The following is a 22017-nucleotide window of genomic DNA, read 5'->3' as shown; positions in this document are numbered from 1 at the left end:
AAATTGTATTTTAAATAAATTAAGTATAAACATCAACAAAAAAAAAAAACGAATCATTTTCTCTCAGTTTAATTTTTTTTTTTTGCATTTGAATGGAAAACTGCCCGATGAATAATTAAACGAGATGATTACGAGTACATTTAAACAATTTGCGAACAACATTTAAAACTCATGTTAAAAAATATGCCAATAGTTTGAAAATGGTGTTAAAAAACTATGCTTAAAACTAAATTGGACCAATGGGACTGCACAAACATGTAAAGAATACTTGATGTTGCACATGTTGCAAGCACATTTTAAAAGAAAATTCTATAATTAATTAATTAGACGAACACCTAATGCGAGTGGCACTACTAGCTATTTAGTATGTATGTATAATTAATTAATACTAAGCTATAGCCTATGATTACAGCTACTAAACTATATTAGAATACTATTCAATTGGACTGAGTGAGGATCGCCGGATGCGTCTATCTGCGCTTTCGTCCCTTCTTGTAGCCCTTGCCATACCAGCCGGCCTGGGTGCGTGCCAGCTTGCGTGGAAAGCTGTGGCTCAGTTGAAGACGCCGCTTGGCCGTCTCGGCGGCGGCAATGTGCGCCAATGAGATGTTCTCATCGTAATCATCCTCATCATCGCTGGTTGGACAGCAATCACAGACCACAAAGCGTCCGCTTCGAGCACGCTTCTTGTGCTTCCGCTGGCTTAGATGCCAGCGGCTGTAAAACTGGCACTCGAGTTCGGCATAACGATCGAAACAGAACTCACAGCCGGCGGCCGAGCGATTCATGGCGAAATTCGGCACCACTTGCGAGTTCCAGATATTGAGATCAGATGGCGGCGGTATCAATATGCTGTGCAATCCCGAATACGCATACTTGGCATCATACCAGCTGGGCAATTGCAGCAGCAGCTCATGGTCACTGTGGCGTCGCAGCAGATCCATTTGGGCCATATCAAACTGCTCGTCCTCAACCTCGTCGTCTTCACCCTCTGTGGTTGAGTCCGCTGAGCAGGTGGCACTGTCACTTTGTAAATTAAGCGCTTGCAATGCCGGAGGAAGTCCATGTTGTAGTTGTGGCTGTGGCTGAACGAAGGGTGTGTAAAGTGGCGCTCCAATTGGCACCAGCGGAGGCAGTTGCACCGGCGCCAGACTGCCAATAAATGGCTCCAATCGTGGCTCTAACCGCAACTCCACTGGCAACAGGCAGTGACCAGGACAGTTGTTGGCAGAATCCACGTAGGGCTTTTGTATTGCGACTAGTTTCGGCAGCTCCATGAGACCCACTTTGTGTTGCTGTTGTTGTGGTTGTGTTTGCGGTTGCTGGTGTCCATTTGTGATATCACTTGGCGGTTCTTTTTTGGGCGTGAGTGGCTCAAACTTGTGCTGCATTTCTTGGAGTGGCGTTTCCTGCTTAATGCAGACTGTTCCCAGACTAGATTCAAGCAAATTTTGCTCATCTTTCACATCCTGTTTCAGCCCGCATAGCGTCACAGTTTCAGTCTCCACTTTGATATCTGATTTCATGTCTAATTCAGTTTCCGTCTCCTTCTCCGGCTCCGTCTTCAGCTTAAGATCAAGTTCTGGCTTGGTCTCCTCAGTATTTCCATTCAGCTGAGGCGTGTTCAGCTTACGGGAATACTTCTGTCGCACCTCCAGATTGGTTTTGATGTGTCGCCCGTTTTTAATGGGCGTGCGAATGCGTGGACCCTTACCAATGGGAAGATCGCTGTAGCTATCGCCAGAAATGATGGAATCCTGTGTCTCCTCTGTTGTGGTCGTGCAAGACTGTGTATCTCCTGCTTCCTCCTCGTCGGCGTTCTTCAGCAAGGGCTGTGTCAGAGTATGAAGCTCTTCGGGCATTAACAGCGTGGCATGAGCAAATATTGGATCCTTTTCCTTGCTGTAAACGGGCACCGTAATGTTGAGGACTCGCATCAGCTGTGCCATGACGCTATCGCATTTGCCATTGATCTTAATGCTGGCAATGTTATCCTTGGGCGTCCACTGCAGATTCACAACACAAATCTTGGCCCGCTGTCGTGCTGGTTTGTCCATTTGCCACAGCCATGTGTATTTCTTGAGCACTTTGAGACTGGAGCCAAGACATAGTATAACATCAGCTCGCTCCGCATGTTGTGTGGCCCCATCCCAGTTCAGGGGCCACTTAACATTCCCACGCTCTCCAAAATGCACGATGGTGTCATACAGTGGCTCCGAGCATTGATGACAAAGTCGATGCGTTTTATGGCAGTAGCGTGCCGTCATCTCGGTAACATCGAATTGACGCCAATAGACCGAATTCGGTTTGCAGTGTTTGCACACCTCCACATACATGTTGCCGTGGATCTCGGAGAGCGACTGTCGCGGCAGACCGGAGCGCAGATGCAGTCCATCACAGTTCTGGGAGACGACATGACGCAACAGACGGCGACGATGCAGCTCGTAGAGGGCCATATGCGTGTAGGTGGGATTGGCACTGGACAGATCGTGCTCCCCAATATCCTTGCCCTTCTGCAGTAGCGTCCAGATGCCCTTGCTGCCACGATAATCGGGTATCAAAGCCGATGTGCTGATTCCCGCACCCGTATAGCAAATGAGATGCTTTGCCTGCGACACAATGTTGGCCAGCTGCTCCACCTTAGCCTCAATGACATGGGGTTCATCCTCCTTCTCCACGACACGCTCCTTGTATATCTCAATGCGTTCCTTACGCTTCTTTGTCGTTTTCACAATGTCCGGATGCTTTTCAAGAAATTGACGATCCTCGGCGGTGCGAACTGTGTCGCATTTTCGTAAAATTAGCGATACCTGGTTATGGTAATTGTAACATCGGTCAATAAAACCATACGTTTAAAAACAACAGTGAGTCAAGCAATTATTAAGACAAAATATATAATTCACGTCTGCATTTTATTTTTAAAAATAATTAAACCAAGTTAATCTAATAATTTCTTTTTTTATACCTATAATCAAATTGGAAAATGTGTGAATTTTGTATTTCATCAAAATAATTACTTAAACAAACTGGGTATTCAAATAAATGTTCACATGCAAGTCACAACTGGCGCACACACACACACACAAACACACAGGTACACGGGCACATGCTCGTTAATTACCTTTCGCATTGCATCCTTGCGTCGCCGTTTCTCATTGTCTTTTTTAGCTGGATTCATTTTGGCCCGCGTCTTATACGATTGCACCACATCGGTCATCTCGGGCGGTAGTTCGTCCGGCTCCATGTTTGTGCCTAAACTGTTTGGTTTTGGGCTCAATTCTACATACATGTGAATTAATGTGCGTCGCACGCACCACAAGGCGAATGGAAAAAAAGCGCAGAGCGGCAATGTCTAAAATCGCGTAGTGTATTTAAACTCTTTTTAATTGTTTACATTATATATTTTCTTAATTTTTTGACTTATTGGCGCTTCTAATTTACTGTTGTATTTCGACAACTTTAATTAATGTTTTTCTTTTTTTTTTGTAAACAACAATAGGGGTGGACGATAGTTACGTTTTTGTTACTTGTTACATGTCGTTAAAAATATCGAGTCACTATTAGTGACTGTGAAAATTCATTAGCGGTATTTTACAGTTCTTTCCCGATTTAAATTTCACACATTTTTTTGCCAGTTGGCAGCACCTTTCATAAAACAGTTATTGGGAAAGTTTATTTTAAATTTGCAATTTTTTATTTAAAGTTAAACTAATTAAGGTGAAGGCGGAGGAAGAAGACGACGACGTCGAATAAGCGGCTTAGGAGGAGGCGAAATTCGCAAATAATAAAAAACAATGAGATAAAGGGTTCGAATCAACTGAACTACAATCACTTTGATCAATCCAATTTATTCTGCACATTCCATAAAATTCTAATTATTTGACATAGTTTGCTTGATCCAATCTAAATAGAAATGCACTCGGGTATAAATGCTAGGTATGTTTGGAGTTCCACAGGCTATACCCGCCGATGTAATACCCATAACATGGTACATACACGGATAATCCTGATGATAGACAAGGATAGGTCCGCCCGAGTCTCCACTACATGTATCCATTGGCCTTGAAGATCCTACGCACATTTGGCTGTCATTGTCATATCCCTTTGGGTAGTCCGCGCTTGTCTCAATTACCCTGCGACACACCTGAAAAAGGAAATTATAGACTAGGCGGTAGCGTGGGACTAGCTTATAATAATTACCTCATCAGCAAAACGATCCAGCTTAACCTTTAGCAGCTTCGTTGATGATCTTCCGGCTAAGCTGTTACTGCCCCAGCCTACAGCTATAAAGGATCCGATGTTCTCACCATTCTCAAAGGGCAAACAAGCAGGATGCTTATAGCTATCGAATTGAACAGGCTCAGCAAGTTTAATTAAGCCAATGTCATTGTATAGCTCTGGGCTGGTAAAGTTTTGATGCACGAAATAATCCTTGACAGCGTAATCCCTTGGCGAGGCATCTTCCTGATCGGTGCCAAAGTCTAAATCGCCCAGACGAACAATGTTAACCTCGCCCCTAAGTTAAAAATACAACAAGAATGCTATAGTTGAGTCCCTGACTATAAGATATTCTCTAAAAATATTCATTAATTGTAACTATAAGTTTAGACGCTCACAAATTTGTTTGCCTTAGTTCTTATCTGCTCTGGGATTCAAGTCTTAATATAGACGGATAAACAAACGGACGAAAAGACATAAACTCAGCTGTTGTTTCTCGCTCTTTTATCCATTGAAACGAATTCTGTATACCCATTTTCTCGTTGTTTGTGTAATGGGTATGATTACTTACTGATCGGATTCAAAGCAATGTGCAGCGGTGAGCACGAAATATTTGCTGATGAGCGTGCCGCCACAGAACCACTCGATGTTGCCCTGCTGCGGATTACGGTGTCCGAGTCGTGCCGTGTTGGGAAACTCCTTGGGATTGGCAGGTTGTCCGCCCACAATTAGGGGCGTATACTGACGGCAACTGTCAACTATCTCATATCTGATGGGTGCATTGGGAAAGAGGAAGCTGTATGCAACCTTCTCCTCAAAAATATCCTTTTTGTACTGTTTGCAAGCTGAGAAAACGAGTAATTGCAGATATATGGATAGTTACCACATATTTACATTTTATACTCACAGTTAACAATTTCCGCATTTTGGGCAAAAATTAGGCTCCATGACGGTGCGGTCAGCAGAAGTGTCAGCAGCCACATCTTTAACCTGACTTTGATTACCAAATACACAATTAGCAAATGTTCAACCGGTTTGGGAAAATACAAATAAAATACCTTTATCTTGGCAGTGAATTCAACTTTGTTCTCTGGACTGGTTTACTCACAATTACACTCGCATTTCTCTGAGAGACTGACACTGATTTTGATCTTCCAGCAATCAGCTGTTCTGCCAGACAAAGTGCCTGGAGATTCCCCTGCTGAGTTTTTGCGCATTCGCCGTGTTGACCCACCAATCGTTTTATGACAACTGCAGTCCGAGTATTGCGAGAGTGTTAAGTACATGTGTAACTAACTGTATGTGCTCAAAATATCCATATAATATTTCTAATTATTCAAGAGAATGATCTTAATCGTATGTTAATCGATTCTTGTGAAATTTACGCCCTTTTATTTCCCGCAGGGACCGGAATGAAAATAATTGGAAGTGCTACGCAATTTATTATTAAGCTCTAGACATTATTAGGTTACTCTCAAAAATTATGTAATAATTAAATCAAAATAACTTTAATTAATTAAAAATTATGAAATTATAAATGATATAACCAGCAACCTTACCATACAACATAATTACAAACTAAGTAATAATTACATCGTGACAAGCACATTAAATAATAAATTTATACGTGTAGTGCTGGGAAACCCAATAAACAAGAAAATATATTAAAAAAAAATAATGATTATAACTGTTGAGCTTTCAACTTTTAAATTTTTCATCTCAAAATTTTAATCTTTTTGTAAGCTTAATTGTTAATTTAATATATTCTTGATTAACTTTATGTTGGACTAAATTTTTTGGTCGACTGTTTGTATATTAAAATTATTTGTTGATTTTTACTTAAGAAATTCAGTTAAACTCTTATTTTCGATTTAAAAACTACAAATTTAAAAATTAATATCAAAACAATTTTATTTTGTTTTTATTCTCATTAAATTTTGTTTAAAAACTTAAAAAAAAAACCAAAAAATTAATTTATGTTTTCACTTTCGATTAAGAAATATTAGTCAATTTATATTATTAATATATTTAAGAAAATAAATACATATAGAAAATGATTGCAAATCTTTTTAAACGGGATATTTACTATATTTATTTAAAGGAATTCCCTAAACAATATATTTATGTTCGATATAAAAAAAAATCATATTTGGGATTCCTGGATTCGCCAGAAGTTTAGCTGAGTTTAGCTATCTCCTTTTTGATCCAATCCAAGTAAAAGTGAACTCGTGTATAGAGACTTGGCGTATTGGGGATTCCACAGCTAATGCCAGATGAAGTAACGCCCATAACGTGATACATACAGGGATACTCCGCATGGTAGACCACCACAGGACCTCCGGAGTCACCGTTGCAGGTATCCTTACGCTCATTAGAGCCAATGCAGAGCTGTGTGCTTGAGTTGAAGCCATTGGGCAGCTCATCGATCTCATCGGCCGTGGGACAGTTACTTCCAAAATCATTTAGCTTGACTTTCAGCAGTTTTCTAGAATCCACGCCGGCAAATTTAGTGTGACCCCAACCCGTGGCAATGAAGCTGTTATAACGATTCCCGTCTTCAAAGGGAAGGCAGGCAGGAAGCTTATAAGCGTTAAGTCTCACACCGCGATCCAATTGTACAATGGCTATATCATTATATAAGATGTTGTGCTCATAACTTGGATGCTCTGTCAGCTTGTTAACACCAAAGTCCTCGGGTTGAGCATCATCCGTATCGGAGGCAAAGTCTAGCTCGCCCAAGCGCACCACATTGATAGCACCACTGTATGGGAGATTTCAATAAATGGCATAACGCTCCTCTATCTTATTCTACATACCTGCCTGAGAAAAGGCAATGGGCTGCCGTCAAAACCAGGTGATTGGTGATCAAGGTGCCGCCACAGAACCAATCGGTTTGATTGTCACTCTTGCGATTGCCCAAGCGTGCCATGTAGGGGAATTCTTTGGGCTCGGCAGGCTTTCCGCCGACTATCAAAGGCGTATAACTGCGGCACATGTCCAATTTCTTGTAGGTGATTGGCGCACCTGGTAATAAAAAGCTGTAACCATCCTGGACATCAAAGACGCTCTGCTTGTACCGCGTGCAGGCTGACAAAGAAACTAAGTTATTCCACAATTTAATTCGACGAGATCAGTGAGGCTTACAGCTGACGATCTCGGCATCTTGGGCAAAGATCGGCGACTCCAACAGCATCAGCAATAGAAGAAATACTAGCCACAATGTCTTTAATTTTAAAACATTCTTACAGCAACATGTTAAACGCATTATATTTATAATAATAATATACACGAATGTGTAATGTAAAGAGCAGCGACACGGAACTGCCTGTCGAAGGCAGTTTTCTAACTGAGGCGGTTCAATATCAGGGAATCTATTAAATGCGCACTCGCATTAACAGATAACATGCAAATCTTGTTTTCAACAGTGTTCGTTTCATTATAATCTAGAAAAAAATGTGTTTGTATGTGTGCTCATACGTGTAATTGTTTATGTTTTTAATGACATCAACTGAAATTATTCTAAGCTTTTTTTAAATTAGAAAAATAGTATGTACTTTCAGAAGTTATCAAATATATCATTTATTTTATTTTACATCAACCAAGAGCAATTACAAAAAGTAGTTTTAAATTCATTTGCTGCATAAATTGAAGGAACCCAGGAAAACCCAATCAGATCTGTGTGTACTAGAATTAAAATGAGTTAAGGTATATATAAAAAATATATATGTCTTAAAAAATATATTATATTTTAGCCAAGGACAAAAAAAAGTAAAAAAAAAAAAAACAATTTTAATTATTATTTGAAGACAGATTAATAAATGTCAATTTGTAATTATTTTTTTCAGATTTGGTGTAATTATTTACAATTAGGTATATTTGAAATACAAATTGAATTTGATTTTATGATTGATATTTATTTTTTGTGAGCTTTAGCCAACTGCTGTTTGATCCAATCCAAGTAATGATGAACCCGCGTATAGAGACTGGGCACATTGGGAGTGTCACAGTCGATGCCCGTCGATGTGATGCCCATCACATGATACATGCATGGGTATTCCTCATGGTAGGTCAACAGTGGACCGCCAGAGTCGCCGTTGCAGGTGTCTTTCTGATCGCTGGATCCAACACAGAGCTGTGTATTAACATCGTAGCCATTGGGCAGCTCGTCAATCTCACTGACGGCACCACATTGATTTTCAAAGTTCTTGAGATTAACTTTAAGCAACATGCTGGATTCTTTGCCAGCAAATTTCTTGTGTCCCCAGCCAATGGCAATGAAGTTCTCATGACGATGTCCATCATCAAAGGGCAGGCAAGCGGGATGCTTATATACGCTCAAATTGACAGCACGATCCAGTTCCAAAATAGCTATGTCATTATACAACAATCTGTGTTTAAAGTCCGGATGCTCCGTTGCATTGCGCACACCAAAATCCTCGGGCTCAGCATCTTCCGTATCGGTAGCAAAGTCCAATTCCCCTAAGCGCACTACATTGACCTCACCACTGAAATACGAGTTTAAGAAATACATTTTAATTTTAGCTAATACAATGCATTGGCATTCGTTACATACAGCTCCGAGTAGAGACAATGGGCTGCCGTGAGAATCAGACGATTGCTGATCAATGTGCCGCCACAGAACCATTTAGTTTGGTTGTCACTGTTACGATTTCCTAAACGCGCCATGTGCGGGAATTCCTTGGGATCAGCAGGCTTCCCTCCGACTATCAGCGGTCTTGAGCCCTGACAGGAATCAATAGACTCCCAAGTGACGGGCGCATTGGCAAAGAAGAAACTTATGGGCACTCGCTCCTCGAAGACGGTGCGCTTGAACATTGTACAAGCTGTTGAAATCAGTATTAATCAGATATACGCATCGAAGATAACCATATCTACCTTCTTTCACCGCTGGATCCGGATCTTGACAGATCACTTTAGAGCTATAGACCAAAAGCAACAACAGCAAACGAACTCCGTTAAACGCAGTCATTTTCTTAGCATCAATTTGTAATTAATTCCGACGCGTTGAACTTTATTTAAGCGAGATTCGAGAGCGACTGATCAATAGAAATCGCCTCGATTGAATTACTAGTTGAAAACTGCGCTGTCAGCAGCAATGTTCGTAAGACTCTCCCACTCTCTTTCAGATCTGCTGAATCATACACTCACTACAGAATAAGATTATTTTAAATGTGTGTAACAATTCGTATGTACAATAGCATACAAAGTTTAATAAAGTTATTAAACGAGTTCTTAAGATAAAATATATTCTAGATATAATCATAGAGCGGATCAGTTGAAATGTATGCCTGCTGAATTAAAAGCCAAGAGCAGACGCATAAACTCATCGATGTCCATAGATCTCGCTCGAGATGTGCTCATGCCTTGTTCCTCCAGTATACCTATGACTTTCTCCTGCATGTTAAAGTTTTCCTCAATTGGCTGAAAGTGTTTAAAAATCTTGAATACAGCTGCCCATTATTATTATATAGGAAATGCCCTACCTCATTTCTCAGTGAACGATACAATTTATAGTTCTTTTCGAGCATTTCAATCACAGAGTTCACTTTAAAAGTCGCCGCTAGAGTTTTGTTTTTCCGCAGAAAAGCAATGCGGGTTAAGCCATCCCATTCGGTAAAGTTGACAGGCGGTGGAGGATTCTTTGGCTCCAGACGCACCACACTCGACTCAACCTTTGGCGGTGGCTTGAAATTGTTTTTGCCCACCTTCATCAGCATGTCCACGCGTGCCAATAGCTGTGTGTTGATGCTTAAGCGGCAGAAAAGCTTGTCGCCTGGCTTGGCCACCAACCGTTGGGCAAACTCACGTTGGAACATCAACACGGCACAGCGGAATAGCGGACGATGCAGCAACAACTTGAAGATCAATGGCGAACTGATCTGGTACGGCACGTTGGCAATGCACAAGTCAAAGAAAGGCAGCTCCGCCTTGAGAAAGTCACCAATGAGCACCTGTAGCTTCGGTTGCAACGGTGTTCCCTGCACACGTTTCTGCAGTTCAGCGGCAAGGCGTGTATCGATTTCGCAGGCAATTACCTTCTTGGCACGCTCAAGCATTCGCACGGTCATGTTACCAGTACCGGGACCGATTTCCAGCACCACATCGGTACCACGCATTGCAGCCTTCTCCAGCATAGTCGTTATAACCAAGGGATTCTTCAATATATGCTGGCCAAAATCCTTGTTGAACACAATGCCTGTAAATGGTTTGTTTTTAAATATATTTCTATTATTTATTTAGGTAATTATTTACCTTGCTTTTGCACCTCATTATGTATGCGTGTTTTCTTTTCTGTTTTTACTTTAGGCATGTTTAATTTGTAAATAAATTGCGACTATTCAGCATAAATTTGTTTTGCTTCGTCTTCTTTCCCTTCTGTTTTGGGTGCCATGTGCGCCGCACAGAGTTGCTCAAACACGCAGCGTTGCCAGATCGCTATTTTGCCGCGATATTTGAAAGTAATAATTTGAAAAACAAAAACAGAGTGGTACATTTTTAATAGGTGTTACCTCTTTATTTATTAATTAGTTTTCCTTCATTAAATGTTCACTTAAAATTATAAATCAATTTTAGTAATTTTGTTTTCTTTGGTTATCTCTTCTCCTCACTTCATCTCTTACTTACTTTCTTTACCATTTATTTGTTGCTTGAATAACACTCACTGTCTTCCCTTAGTTAATTTTTTTTACAACATATCAACTGTTGACTTTTCTTTGTAGCTTATTTATCCATTCTTTAAACATAACTTAAATATTATTTATGCTTTTGTTCATCTCCATATAATTTTGTGTGTGTTAAATACTTTTCTCTTCATTTATTCAATATTCTTTTAGTGAGTAGTTTCTATTTTCTGATTTTGTTTGTCTTACATCAGTTAACGATTAAATTTTGCATTTCTTTTATACTTTAAATGTTGTCTATTTATAGAATCTAAATTGCAGAAGGTACATGAAAGGTGTATATGTAGGCGTGGCAAGTAAAAGGTTTATGCATTGTATCTTAATTGATTAGACAGAGTTCCCCGCACTTTAGCTTCTAGAAGTTACTGAAGCGACTAGGGTACAATTTCAAAATATTGAAACACGTTAGTCTGACAAATTCATAAGATGACACTGCTGCCAATTATTGATTTCAATACTTTTAAAGCTGATTTTGGCCTTGAGATGCTGAATTTGTTCACTGCCAATTCAGACATCGATCGGCCTTGTATATAGATAGTATTAAGAGATTTGTTGGAGAATGAGCGCGGTGAAGTTGAACGTGCACCCAGTGGTATTTGTTGTTATTAATGCAGTAATTAATTAGCCAGACAAAACAATGCGTTACAATTTAGGACAACTTTGCTCTACAGTTGGCCGTGACGGCGGTTATTTTGAAAATATTTTAAATGGTCTTATAACTAACATTTTGTTTGTAGCTATTTATGTACGTCTTGCTTTTAGTTTTTATTCAGGTTACGCGTTACATTTTGTTTTGTTTGTTTGTTTTTTTTTTTTTAAAATATATATATATTTATATGTTTTTGTTGTATCTTATTTCACAATGCAATGCAGCTGCTTTCAAGTTCGGTAACAACCAACAATTTTTGTATTTTGTTTGCTTGTTCCTCGAGCGAGGCGATTCATAGATATAAACTAATGTAAATACATATGTATGTATGCTGGCTGGATGCGTATGTAAATAACGGCATTGTCGTATTTGTTTTTACATGTACATGTTTGTATCTATGTATATATCATTTCTTTTTCATATATGGTTTGCATTTGACCTTGTCCTGTCTTCATTTTGGTTTAGTAAAATGCTCTTTTGAGAATACTTGAGGTTAACATTTAAATGGGTATGCTTGCTATTTCGTAAATATTATTATTATTATTATAATTACACACTGGGTTTGTCATCCTTACGTACAAAGTTTCTATATGTTTTTCTTTTGTTTAGTTAACAATGTTGCTTAAAATTAGTAATTTTTTCTATACTGCCACTTTTGTTAAGCGGGTTTTCCATACAAATTTATCAAACTTAGTATTCGGCAATCATTTTGCGCTCCTGTAAATGCAGCACAAGAATTGTGTAGTACATTTTAAAAAGTCAATTTTATAGTTGCTCTCAAATCAACATTAAAACAAACATACAAAAAAAAAGAAGAATCAATACATTCAACTTGATTGGCGTACAAATCAATGATTAAATCAAGGCTAGCAAATATCGATTGCACATTGCACATTGCACATCAAATACAATGGTTTCTGTTTGTTGTTATTGTTTGTATGTTGTTCCTTCTTTTTGTTTGTTGCAAACTGTATTTGTTGTTTGAGTCTTTGGTTTTAAAATCAACGCATATATATTTATTATTAATATTTTTTAATATTGGTATTATTACATACATTATATACTTTATCTGTATTTGTTCTTGCTTTGTTCAACAGTTTTAACTGTATATTCCACATAAGTATGCTAGATTTTTATGCTATTTATTCATTCATGTACATATACATATGTGTATACATAATAAAATACATATATTTATATATATAAATTACTGACATTTTTCACTTTCTCCAACTTACGGACTAAACACAATTTGTTTTGAATGTATTTATAATTTGTTTGTGTGTCATAAAATGTATATGTTAATGAATTTAGAAATGATTTTGGTTTTCTTTCAAGTTGGTTCTCATTTTATGACCAAGCTTAGTTTCATTCACTTTGTTTCATTGTTTAAATTTCTGCATTTATTTAGCTCAAAAGTTTGTGTCTGTATGTATGTGGGTGTGCGTGTATTTATTTGGCTTTTTTGTTTTAGTAATATTATGTTTGTAAGTATAACAATAAGTTAATTTTAAAATAATATCGCTTTAATACTTGAGAAGGAAATTGTGCAAGAGTTCGAATACGCATTAACTTGGCTAATATTTATCATACTTTCTTGAATGTGTTTGTTTGTGTATGTGTGTGTGTGTGTGTGTACAGACTGCGTATTTTATTGGCTATTGTGGCATTATCTTGAGATTCGCGTAGGAGCAAGTGCTATATGATTAGGATAGCGCTGTTGCGATGTTATCTGCATTTAAGTGCGAAAATTGAGATTCAGCACATTTATAAATAAAAAACTAATAACAAATAGCATGGTGCAGCAATTGCAATAACATTGACTAGATCAGGACTTATTTTGGCAATCAATACAATAATGTTATTAGAAGATAGTTTTGTGGCGCCTTGCTTCGAGACTTTGAGCATTAACACTAGCAAAAGCAAAGGATTTAAAGGGGGGACAGACAGTGCGATAGAAACAGAAAATGTATAAATAAATTTTTCTTACTCCTATTTGTATGTATGTGTGTAGTGTGCGCGATTGTGTATGCATACAATTATAGTAAGTTGTTTATTGGCACTGGTCGCAAATGACGACGATGTAGAACTCTCTACGCATTCTCTGAATATGTGTTTAAGTTTTGCAATAGATATAGAATCATTTCTACCCATGTGTATACACTATAACTTGCAATTCTTAGCTTCTCTTTTCCATTTGCATTTTAGTTATGATTTATAATTTTTTTAGAGCTACGCTTTGTAAATTTCAACAGATAACTTAAAACAAAATAAAGATAAAGACGACAACTGGAAACAGACAACAATAAAGCGTTCATAAAATTATCAACGGAAGCAGAGTTCAAGTGCTAAAGATAAGCTAGGGCTAGGAATTGGCTAAGAGATAGCATAGGTCTGTACCTAATTAAAAACCCGACAACAAATGGCCCTTTGCTTTAAGTTTCGACTGATTCAGTTTGCTGGTTAATTCCTCGCCAACGTTAAGCGCATGTCCACTCATCCAAATAGTTTCCATCACTTTTAGAACACCTTGCGCTCTGGCCCAAACTTGGGATTAACAAATGAGAATCCGGCGAACTCGTCCTGATTGATACAACGTATTACATCATTACCAATGGGTGTTAGCACTGGCTCCTCTTTGGTGAATTCCGCATCGAAATTGTTGGCATCACGTGGATTTTTCTAAAGACAGGACAGACCAGTTAGTAAGAGTTACTTTTGTTGAGCATTTAACTTACCATTTTAGGTCGGAATGGTGGCTTTATGTTTCGCTTCTCCAGTTCCTTCCAGTCCAGTTTATTAAAGAATGCATGCTTGCGTATTTCATTCTCATCGCCAGTGCAACCCAGACGTTGCTCAGGATTCTTGGTAAGAAAACCTTAAGCGGACATGGATTAATATATAAATAAATAAATGTGATTATCTTGCAGTTGTCAGCATACCTTTTAATATGGACACGGCTTCACGGGACAACCAAACCGGATAGAGGACATCATCGTGCATAATCGAGTCGAAAAGCTCATCCTCATTGTCAGCCTCGAATGGCGGCTGGCCAGCCATCATTTCATACATGAGCACGCCCAGCGCCCACCAGTCTACGGAGGCGCCATACTCCTGTTCTTTAAGAATTTCGGGTGCTATATAGTCGGGTGTACCGCAGAATGTCGTGGTCAGCATGCCGTTCATGATGCCCTCTTTACACATGCCAAAGTCGGCGAGCTTACAGTGACCCTCCTGGTCGAGCAGAATGTTGTCCAGCTTCAGATCGCGATAGATAACCCCATGGGTGTGCAGAAACTGCAGGGCAAGCGTTACCTCAGCCGCATAAAATGCAGCACGTGCCGCCTCAAAACGCCGCGCCTTTTGTATTTGAAACATTAGATCACCACCATTAACGTACTCCATGACAAAGAACAAACGATCTGGTGTCTGAAAACATGAATGCAGTGCCGTGAGGAACGGATGATTGGCAGCCAATGCCAGGATGCGTTTCTCGGTCATTGTGCAGTCCACATCGTCGTCTTGTATGATGGCATCCTTCTTTAGCACTTTGATGGCATAAATCTCGTCGGTGCCCTTCTTTTCAGCCAACATCACCTTGCCGAACGATCCCTTGCCCAGCACCTTAATAAAGTTAAAGTCCAGCAGCGAGCACTTGCCGGGACGTGAATCTCCGCCACCTACAGCTAGGCTCATGCAGCTACTGCTGTTGTAGCCACTGGTCAACGTGCTTGTCGAGGTGCCCAAACTGTCGCCCGACAGATTACCACTGCGAAATGAGGCGCCTGCCGCATTATCACCACCCTCGCCGCCCAATGAGGCACCATAATTGTCCTCGCCACCCGGTTGACTCAAGTATTTGGAGCGTCGCGGCTGCTGGCCCTGCTTATCCGGTGAGATGCCCAGCGAGCTGAGAATTTCGGCCATTTGCTTGGTATTGATGCCGCATGTGTTTGCCACATTCTTTTGGCACCGCTTGTGGACGTTCATGTAACATGTCTCGCATTGTAGGCCCTGCTTGATCAGTCCGTAGAGCAACGAGCCACAGTGATCACAAAATGTGAACCGCTTGTAACTGTGCACCACAAACCGATGCGGCACATTTACGTTGAATCGCTGACCGGCCGGCACAACTTCCACCTTGGCCTGCTGCTAAGGTTGGGATGAGAATAAGTCTTAGTATCTATGTAAGTTTAAATGAAATCTCTACTCACCTCATCCCGCATTCCCGGACATTTGGAGACCACAGACAGATGGCACTTTTTATGTACAACTAAGGTGCAGACTAGAAATGATTTAATTAAAATATTATATCATTAATCTCAAAGATAATCAAAGATTTCGGCCTGCACGGCAGCTCATCCTGCTCAGCATTTGAGACTGAGTGCATGGCAATTAAATAAATTAACTTAGCTAACGAATCACAGCAGTGCAGTACGTACATATAAATAATATATGGATATTCTAGATATATATTTACATTTCTACCTTTGAATTGATTAATTTTGTATACAAATTACATTCAGAGGTTAGACACACACTAAAATTAGCTTATTCCATGTAATTTATTTATCACGTACAATAATAATGTATGATAGAAGGTGTATGTTGTTTCAATTTCAATTTTCAAGTCATTGTCGAATTCAAATTAGTTTGCATAATCATATGGACAACATAAAATTATTTAATTACGTGAGTGCAAAATGTCTCTTGTGGCGTGCAAAATCAAGTTAAAAACCATGTGTACCTAAAGTTAAATGCCTATTATATATATTTAGGGCTTTAAGCAATACAAAGCACAAGATAAACATTCAAAAAAATTTCTACAAACTTGAGCAGTATTAAAATATATACGCTTTACTTATAACTTAGCTCGTTAAGAAAAACTTTTATTTCTATTATAAAAATACCTCATCTATCAGCTATATATAAATATGTTATTTTGCAATCTTGAATGTCTATAAGAAAATATATCAGAAAATAGTTTACTATATTCTTTATACGAAATGAGTATGATTGCACGAAAAAGTTTCTTAGAGAAACTTTCTTTTCTAAGTTTGAAGAATAGTCAGGTTTTTAAATAAATCCTGTTGAATTCACATTGTTTTTTATTATCACAAGTCTCACGTGCTTTGATAAATTCTCCTTCATTTATTTAAGTAATTGCTTATAATTACTAACAATTTCGACAAAATATTGGGTTATTTCCTAGCTCTTAGAAACTCCCACTTTGATGCAATACGATCATATCATATCGTAAAAAACACACCATTTATAAGTATGTTGCTATAATGATCTTTGTTTAGAATTCTTGTAGGATTAATTTAAAAACATATGCATGTTTGTTTGAGTCATTAAATCTTATCAATTTAAGATTAGTATGGAGGCAAGACATGTGTAAAACCGAGTTACAATATATGTGTGGGTGTGTGCGTTTATTGAACTAAACCACAAACAAAATGTTCAATGCAGTGGTTCAGTGGTTTAGGTGCATGGACAATGCAGAGAGAAGCAACAAGAGCAGCGACAACGCGAATTAAAGGTATAAACTTTGCTTATGATTGTCCAAATTTGTATTTGAAAATATAGTATATGTATATGTACTTAATTTTAATTGTGGACAATGGAAAATGCTTTGTTTCTTATTTCGAAACTGAACAACATCAAAACAAACAACAAACGAACGAACGAAACGAGCAAATGCAGGTGATGGATAGCATTATATTTTTGTTTTTTTTTTTAAATATTTTTTTTATGTAATTGTCTTCTTAGAAACTGTTGGGTCTCTTGAAGAAATTCCTTTTAATTTTTAAATTTTAAGCAGAACACATACCTTGACATTGATAGCCTTGTTTACCAATTCCCCTGCAAAAAGGCAAGAAATTCCGTGGCTATTGCATATATATTTCTTTTATAACTGAATGATGAGTGTTTTTTATTATTGTGTAGGCATGGATGAATGCAAAAAATAAAATAAAGGAGTAGACCCTCTGCTCGAAACCAAAAGATGAAAGTCAAGCATATGTTTGTCTGTGTATAGGATGAGAGACCAACCCAGTGAACCAGTGAAAAAATTGTTGCCACTCCAAGGGCCAGATAAAATAATCCCCAGTAGTATGGTATGTGAAAATGGTTAATTAAGAGAAAGAAATCAACTTAAAAACTTATAAATAAGTTAAAAGATAGCTAAAAACGTTGTGGAAGTCTAAAGAGTTGTGTGTGTGTTACGATTACGATACATAAAAGTACATCGAAATCTATATAGATAGTCGAGAGATATATATGTATGTGTAAGTGTTTGTGTCTGTAGTTAGAAATAATAAAATTAAAAATTAAATTGTTATTCCAATGCTTTGATGGTGTGTGCTTGGTTTGTGTGTGTGTGTGTTTGTTGTAAATTATATCAAAATCCAAAATCAATTACAACTTAAAAATGGTACTGTAGATGACAGTCTGGCTGTGAGTACGTTTACAGCATATGCTGCAGTTGTTCACTCACCAAATAAACTCGCGACAGTGTGAACAGAAGGTGGGCTGGCGCAAGAATGTTGCCATAAACTTATGTCCATTAACCTATCAGCGTTGAGGGTGAAGACAATAGTAATTGATCATCATGGTAATCAAATTTTAAATTGATAACACATTACCTGATGTACACGACGGCGCATTGCACCGCGACGTCGATTGAATCCGGCGCGTTCTTTGAACTCCTTGTTAACGGCCACAGTCTTCTCAACCTCGGCATCGGCCTTTGCTTGATCTACAAAATTGAAAGGGTTACAAAGCCCAAAGGTAAATGTACACAACTAACCATAATGCTCATGCCTACCATTGCGGGTCTTCAACTCAATGATGACATGGATTTTTCCCTGTGGTTCCAGGTTAATCTGCCAGTTAGAAATAAGTTGCCAAAATTAAAAATTTGAACTAGATTGTAAGACAAGAGACGGTCACTCACCCATAAATCTGGCACTCCAGACTCACTCTGCATGAGATCCTCAAACGGAATAATGCAGTTGGCGACAAAGTCATCTGGAGGCAATGCGGCATCATGGAAAACGGTTAAATTAATATTGCGCGCATTGGTCACGTCGTGGACGAACTGTTCGTTCCATACAGGATCAAACGTCTTTGGTCTTGTTGTCGAGCGATCTAATGGGAATATTGAAAATGGATTAGTCATCAGGCTCAGTTTCAGATTCACTAAGAACACTTACCAAAATGACTCTCGTCGACATCTATGGACACGTAGGGATCGATGAGCTGCTCATCGGCCAATTTGCCAAATGTTAAATTGTGGCGCTTTTGAAAATCTGTTGGACGTAGGCCGCTTGCCTCGCAAACCTTAATTTGCAATTTACCCGTAAACATTGCGCTGATTGCTTCAGCTCCACGTGTGAGTGCTCTTCTTTTGTCTCTTTGTTTGTGATGTTGTGAATGTTTGTTATTTTTAATAATCTGGATCGTGGCAGGAGTAATCGGCAGCGCCGCGTGCTTGCAGCTGCGGTGGTTACAAAATGCTCCCCCTCAGTGGATGACTCCCAATTGGAAGGGTGTTGTTCTTCTATAAATTTTAAAACAAAACGAAACTCGATTAGTTGATACTGGCAACTGTTATATTGAATCCCCTTCCCTTCCTTCAGCACTGTAACTCTAGGTCATTGACATTCTGGACATTCTGCGTATACTAAATGCTCAAATGAATTTCAAGGTCGCACTCGACTTTGGCATTGATGAAAATTGGGAACACAAAGATTTTTATGGCACCGCGCATATTCTTATCCGTTGCACTTCCGTTCAGGCATTGAGATTCGCGTTAGTCAGCATTGGAATTAAGACGCTTGGCGAATTATGAAACGTACAAGAGATAAATCACACAGACATCACAAACTCACATGGCTTTGTGTAAGTACACACACACACACACACAGACAGACACAAACATAGTAAGATAAAGCTGAATTAAAGTTGCCCATAACAATGTTGTTGTTGTCGTTGCTTAGTTTTGATTTGCTATTACATATTATTCTTATACATACAGTAAAATACTTTTTTTTTTATGTATTTACTACCTTCAACTCATAAACAGACATACACAAATATGTACATACATACAGACATACACTCGGACAGTGCATACATAGCAGCAGTAGCAGATATTTTTCACAAATAAAACAACAAAGAAAGAACAACAAGCAATCCTAATACCTCTGCGCCAGTCCCACACCCCCACAGCAACCATCACACTCCCACAAGCGGTACTCCCAGCAAATATTTGCAAGATCGTTTTCACACAAATCACCAGCATGAGTCTTTTTCGAGCCCTCTTGATGATAAACAAAATATATATTAATCTTATGCGCGATTTAAAAATGACACGAAAATGATATGCGTATGCTCATAATGGTATTCGTTGAAAATGATTGCAAAAATTACTTAACAATGAGTGGAAACTGATCAGAGGAGTCGCTGCTATGATATCTTTTTTAGCTTTATCATCACAAAATGAAAGCGTTCATCATTATTTTAATCAGACTGAGGATTTAAAACAGACTCGAATTTGATAATATATTTAATGAAATGCTTGCTGGGTTGCGATTGCTCCTAAACCCAGCGCACACACGACCGCTCTCTCCCTCACTCACCCTCTCTTTTTAACTTTTATAAGAACACGAGAAATTCTCATGCACACACACACACACACATATGTATACACGCGCGCACACACATACACATGAATACATTCCAGCACAAACAATACACACACGCAGGGCAAAACAGCAATATTTAGAAAATGCAAATTGCACAAGTATATTTGACAATTTGACAATTGCGACTAGTGCGTTAATTTACAATTACCGTTAAATCAACAAAAATTCCACTTGAAAAACTTATATGCACGAGAGACAGAGAGAGAGCGCGCACCTTCTCTCGCAAGAGCAACAGAGAACAAACAGAAAATAAGCAAACAGACAGGCGCAGTATTCGAATGACCCAAATATGACAGTGCACACTGGTTGGAAAAGCGCTTTTCATAAACATTCCCTAACACTTAATGTAAAACTTTCAAATTATTTAAAGACAAATAGTTGTTCAGGGGAATTTGAAAACATTACAGAGTTCATTTGCAGCATAAAAAGGTTTACACAATTTTTATTGTTAGCAAATATTTCTGAATTAATGAACAAACTACTTGTTTTCGTTATCATTATATACTGTCTAATTTAGCTAACGACAGCTGTGTAAAGAGACGCGGGCGATCAAGGAATTGAAAGAGCATTTGCAACGCGCAGACCAGACCTTCGGGCAAATCGGTGGACATTACATTACATTACACCTCAATTACTTACCTTTTCTCGCAAGGGTACCGTGGCTGTGGCTTTGGTTGTGCGCCGTGCTGCTTGCTCTCTTCGTCTCTCACGATTGTTGGTATATTAGAGAAAAATGTTCAGCTACATACAAACATATGAACATATATACATATGTGCGAAAAAATTAAGGATGGCACATACACAGTCACAGGCACTAGCACACACATACGCAAACAGACACCCTGTTTGCACAATTCCAATTGGAAATACTTTCAAGGAATTTTTGCCTTTAGTTTAGTCGATGGCAATGTGTTTACACTATTTTCTCACACAAACACACTTTCCAACATTTTTCGACAATAGAATTTCATTTCGATCACGGTTATTAAAGTAAAAATAAAAATTATTTATCGTCTCTCGCTCGTCTTTTGCCAACTTTTAGAGGAAAAAATAGCTGTAGCTGCGAAGAGCACGACATGCACTAACTAAACACTGCCGTGCTGCCACCCAGCCCACAAGGTCCCAGAAAAAAAGTTCGGATCTGGCAAGGCGTACCATTTTAGTCAAATGGCCAAAAATAGTAGAGCAGTAGGAAAACAATTTTTTTTTATTTTTCTTAATTTTGAAGCTAGAATTTTGTCAATTTTTGTTAGAATGTCAAATTTGGTCTGGCAGTTTTTTCTGTCAGGGGGCAGCATATTTATAAGATACAGTGCTGCCAACTTTTCAGTTTCTGGCTGGAAAGCATCCGAAAAATAGCTGAAATTGGGATGCAAAATAGCTAAAATACTATACTATACTAGCTAACTGTGTGCGGCCACACTGATAAATTTAAATTTTAGTTGATGCAAATTTCAAAATGCAATAACTTTGCAATAGATTAATAATTTGATGAATCTTTAAAATTCGAAATTAGATAAAATTAAGGAAAGGTTTGTGAAGGCTTGAAGTTCGTCACCCCAATGTTAGAGAAGTTACAAATTTAATTCTAAAAAAAAATTTAAAAAATTCAGAAAATTCCTTCAAAAATTATGCACAAATTTTAAAAAATTCTAGCTTCAAAATTAAGAAGTTGTCCAAAAAAAGGTGGAAATTTGTAAGGCTACCAATTTTGACATTTGACCCAAAATTTTACATA

At 38.4% G+C, this 22017-nt stretch overlaps 6 protein-coding genes across 14 annotated transcripts; all 6 read right to left on the bottom strand.

The window, feature by feature from the left end:
* Positions 1-56: 56 nt before the first annotated feature.
* On the bottom strand, positions 57-3598 carry LOC117792781 (NAD-dependent protein deacetylase Sirt7). The gene is made up of 2 exons (XM_034633042.1): positions 3122-3598; positions 57-2810 (listed from the first exon to the last, which is right to left on the bottom strand). The coding sequence occupies exons 1-2, from the start codon at positions 3287-3289 to the stop codon at positions 471-473; spliced, it is 2508 nt and encodes an 835-aa protein (XP_034488933.1). The 5' UTR covers positions 3290-3598; the 3' UTR covers positions 57-470.
* Positions 3599-3813: 215 nt separating this feature from the next.
* Positions 3814-5458, bottom strand: LOC117792795 (serine protease snake-like). Of its 3 annotated transcripts, none has more exons than XM_034633068.1 (5): positions 5327-5454; positions 5126-5212; positions 4790-5063; positions 4201-4516; positions 3814-4144 (listed from the first exon to the last, which is right to left on the bottom strand). In XM_034633068.1, exons 1-5 carry the CDS (start codon positions 5433-5435, stop codon positions 3872-3874), a joined length of 1059 nt encoding a protein of 352 aa, XP_034488959.1. In that variant the 5' UTR covers positions 5436-5454; the 3' UTR covers positions 3814-3871. The 3 variants fall into 3 exon arrangements, with proteins under 3 accessions (XP_034488959.1, XP_034488960.1, XP_034488961.1); XM_034633069.1 differs by having other exon boundaries at positions 3829-4144; positions 5277-5458; XM_034633070.1 differs by having other exon boundaries at positions 3829-4144; positions 5126-5208; positions 5277-5458.
* Positions 5459-6298: 840 nt separating this feature from the next.
* On the bottom strand, positions 6299-7505 carry LOC117792799 (venom protease-like). The gene is made up of 3 exons (XM_034633074.1): positions 7363-7505; positions 7035-7305; positions 6299-6979 (listed from the first exon to the last, which is right to left on the bottom strand). Exons 1-3 carry the CDS (start codon positions 7481-7483, stop codon positions 6394-6396), a joined length of 978 nt encoding a protein of 325 aa, XP_034488965.1. The 5' UTR covers positions 7484-7505; the 3' UTR covers positions 6299-6393.
* Positions 7506-8111: 606 nt separating this feature from the next.
* LOC117792802 (venom protease) lies at positions 8112-9313 on the bottom strand. Its single transcript, XM_034633077.1, has 3 exons — positions 9115-9313; positions 8792-9062; positions 8112-8723 (listed from the first exon to the last, which is right to left on the bottom strand). Exons 1-3 carry the CDS (start codon positions 9206-9208, stop codon positions 8132-8134), a joined length of 957 nt encoding a protein of 318 aa, XP_034488968.1. The 5' UTR covers positions 9209-9313; the 3' UTR covers positions 8112-8131.
* Positions 9314-9409: 96 nt separating this feature from the next.
* Positions 9410-10637, bottom strand: LOC117792803 (probable dimethyladenosine transferase). The gene is made up of 3 exons (XM_034633078.1): positions 10492-10637; positions 9723-10435; positions 9410-9660 (listed from the first exon to the last, which is right to left on the bottom strand). The coding sequence occupies exons 1-3, from the start codon at positions 10547-10549 to the stop codon at positions 9511-9513; spliced, it is 921 nt and encodes a 306-aa protein (XP_034488969.1). The 5' UTR covers positions 10550-10637; the 3' UTR covers positions 9410-9510.
* Positions 10638-10727: 90 nt separating this feature from the next.
* On the bottom strand, positions 10728-21407 carry LOC117792782 (protein kinase C). 7 transcript variants are annotated; one of them, XM_034633045.1, is made up of 11 exons: positions 20919-21407; positions 18786-19132; positions 18527-18720; positions 18380-18455; positions 18216-18328; positions 18068-18141; positions 17402-17433; positions 15783-15853; positions 14511-15720; positions 14307-14446; positions 10728-14250 (listed from the first exon to the last, which is right to left on the bottom strand). In XM_034633045.1, exons 2-11 carry the CDS (start codon positions 18937-18939, stop codon positions 14089-14091), a joined length of 2226 nt encoding a protein of 741 aa, XP_034488936.1. In that variant the 5' UTR covers positions 18940-19132; positions 20919-21407; the 3' UTR covers positions 10728-14088. The 7 variants fall into 7 exon arrangements, with proteins under 7 accessions (XP_034488936.1, XP_034488937.1, XP_034488938.1 ...); XM_034633046.1 differs by having other exon boundaries at positions 14511-15717; XM_034633047.1 differs by having other exon boundaries at positions 14089-14250; positions 18398-18455.
* Between the last annotated feature and the right edge of the window lie 610 nt (positions 21408-22017).

The sequence above is a fragment of the Drosophila innubila genome, assembly GCF_004354385.1.
Source record: "Drosophila innubila isolate TH190305 chromosome 3R unlocalized genomic scaffold, UK_Dinn_1.0 2_E_3R, whole genome shotgun sequence".
NCBI lineage: Eukaryota > Metazoa > Arthropoda > Insecta > Diptera > Drosophilidae > Drosophila > Drosophila innubila.
The sequence above is the reverse complement of the archived record's forward strand: the minus strand, read 5'-3'. Positions and strand labels throughout refer to the sequence as shown.

Bases quoted from the DNA above. Each gene is read 5' to 3' on its own strand.
- LOC117792781 (XM_034633042.1), bottom strand. From the start codon at position 3,289: ATGTATGTAGAATTGAGCCCAAAACCAAACAGTTTAGGCACAAACATG. The intron at 2,811-3,121 runs GTAATTAACGAG...TACCATAACCAG, and splicing joins GCAAGGATGCAATGCGAAAG to GTATCGCTAATTTTACGAAA.
- LOC117792795 (XM_034633068.1), bottom strand. From the start codon at position 5,435: ATGCGCAAAAACTCAGCAGGGGAATCTCCAGGCACTTTGTCTGGCAGA. The intron at 5,064-5,125 runs GTGAGTATAAAA...TCGTTTTCTCAG, and splicing joins AAATGCGGAAATTGTTAACT to CTTGCAAACAGTACAAAAAG. The intron at 4,517-4,789 runs GTAAGTAATCAT...TTTTTAACTTAG, and splicing joins CATTGCTTTGAATCCGATCA to GGGCGAGGTTAACATTGTTC.
- LOC117792799 (XM_034633074.1), bottom strand. From the start codon at position 7,483: ATGCGTTTAACATGTTGCTGTAAGAATGTTTTAAAATTAAAGACATTG. The intron at 7,306-7,362 runs GTAAGCCTCACT...TTTCTTTGTCAG, and splicing joins AGATGCCGAGATCGTCAGCT to CCTGCACGCGGTACAAGCAG. The intron at 6,980-7,034 runs GTATGTAGAATA...TCTCCCATACAG, and splicing joins CATTGCCTTTTCTCAGGCAG to TGGTGCTATCAATGTGGTGC.
- LOC117792802 (XM_034633077.1), bottom strand. From the start codon at position 9,208: ATGACTGCGTTTAACGGAGTTCGTTTGCTGTTGTTGCTTTTGGTCTAT. The intron at 9,063-9,114 runs GTAGATATGGTT...TGATTTCAACAG, and splicing joins GGATCCAGCGGTGAAAGAAG to CTTGTACAATGTTCAAGCGC. The intron at 8,724-8,791 runs GTATGTAACGAA...CTCGTATTTCAG, and splicing joins CATTGTCTCTACTCGGAGCT to TGGTGAGGTCAATGTAGTGC.
- LOC117792803 (XM_034633078.1), bottom strand. From the start codon at position 10,549: ATGCCTAAAGTAAAAACAGAAAAGAAAACACGCATACATAATGAGGTG. The intron at 10,436-10,491 runs GTAAATAATTAC...AACCATTTACAG, and splicing joins TAATGAGGTGCAAAAGCAAG to GCATTGTGTTCAACAAGGAT. The intron at 9,661-9,722 runs GTAGGGCATTTC...AAACACTTTCAG, and splicing joins ATCGTTCACTGAGAAATGAG to CCAATTGAGGAAAACTTTAA.
- LOC117792782 (XM_034633045.1), bottom strand. From the start codon at position 18,939: ATGTTTACGGGTAAATTGCAAATTAAGGTTTGCGAGGCAAGCGGCCTA. The intron at 18,142-18,215 runs GTAATGTGTTAT...CAACGCTGATAG, and splicing joins TGCGCCGTCGTGTACATCAG to GTTAATGGACATAAGTTTAT. The intron at 14,447-14,510 runs GTATGCTGACAA...TGTCCGCTTAAG, and splicing joins AGCCGTGTCCATATTAAAAG to GTTTTCTTACCAAGAATCCT.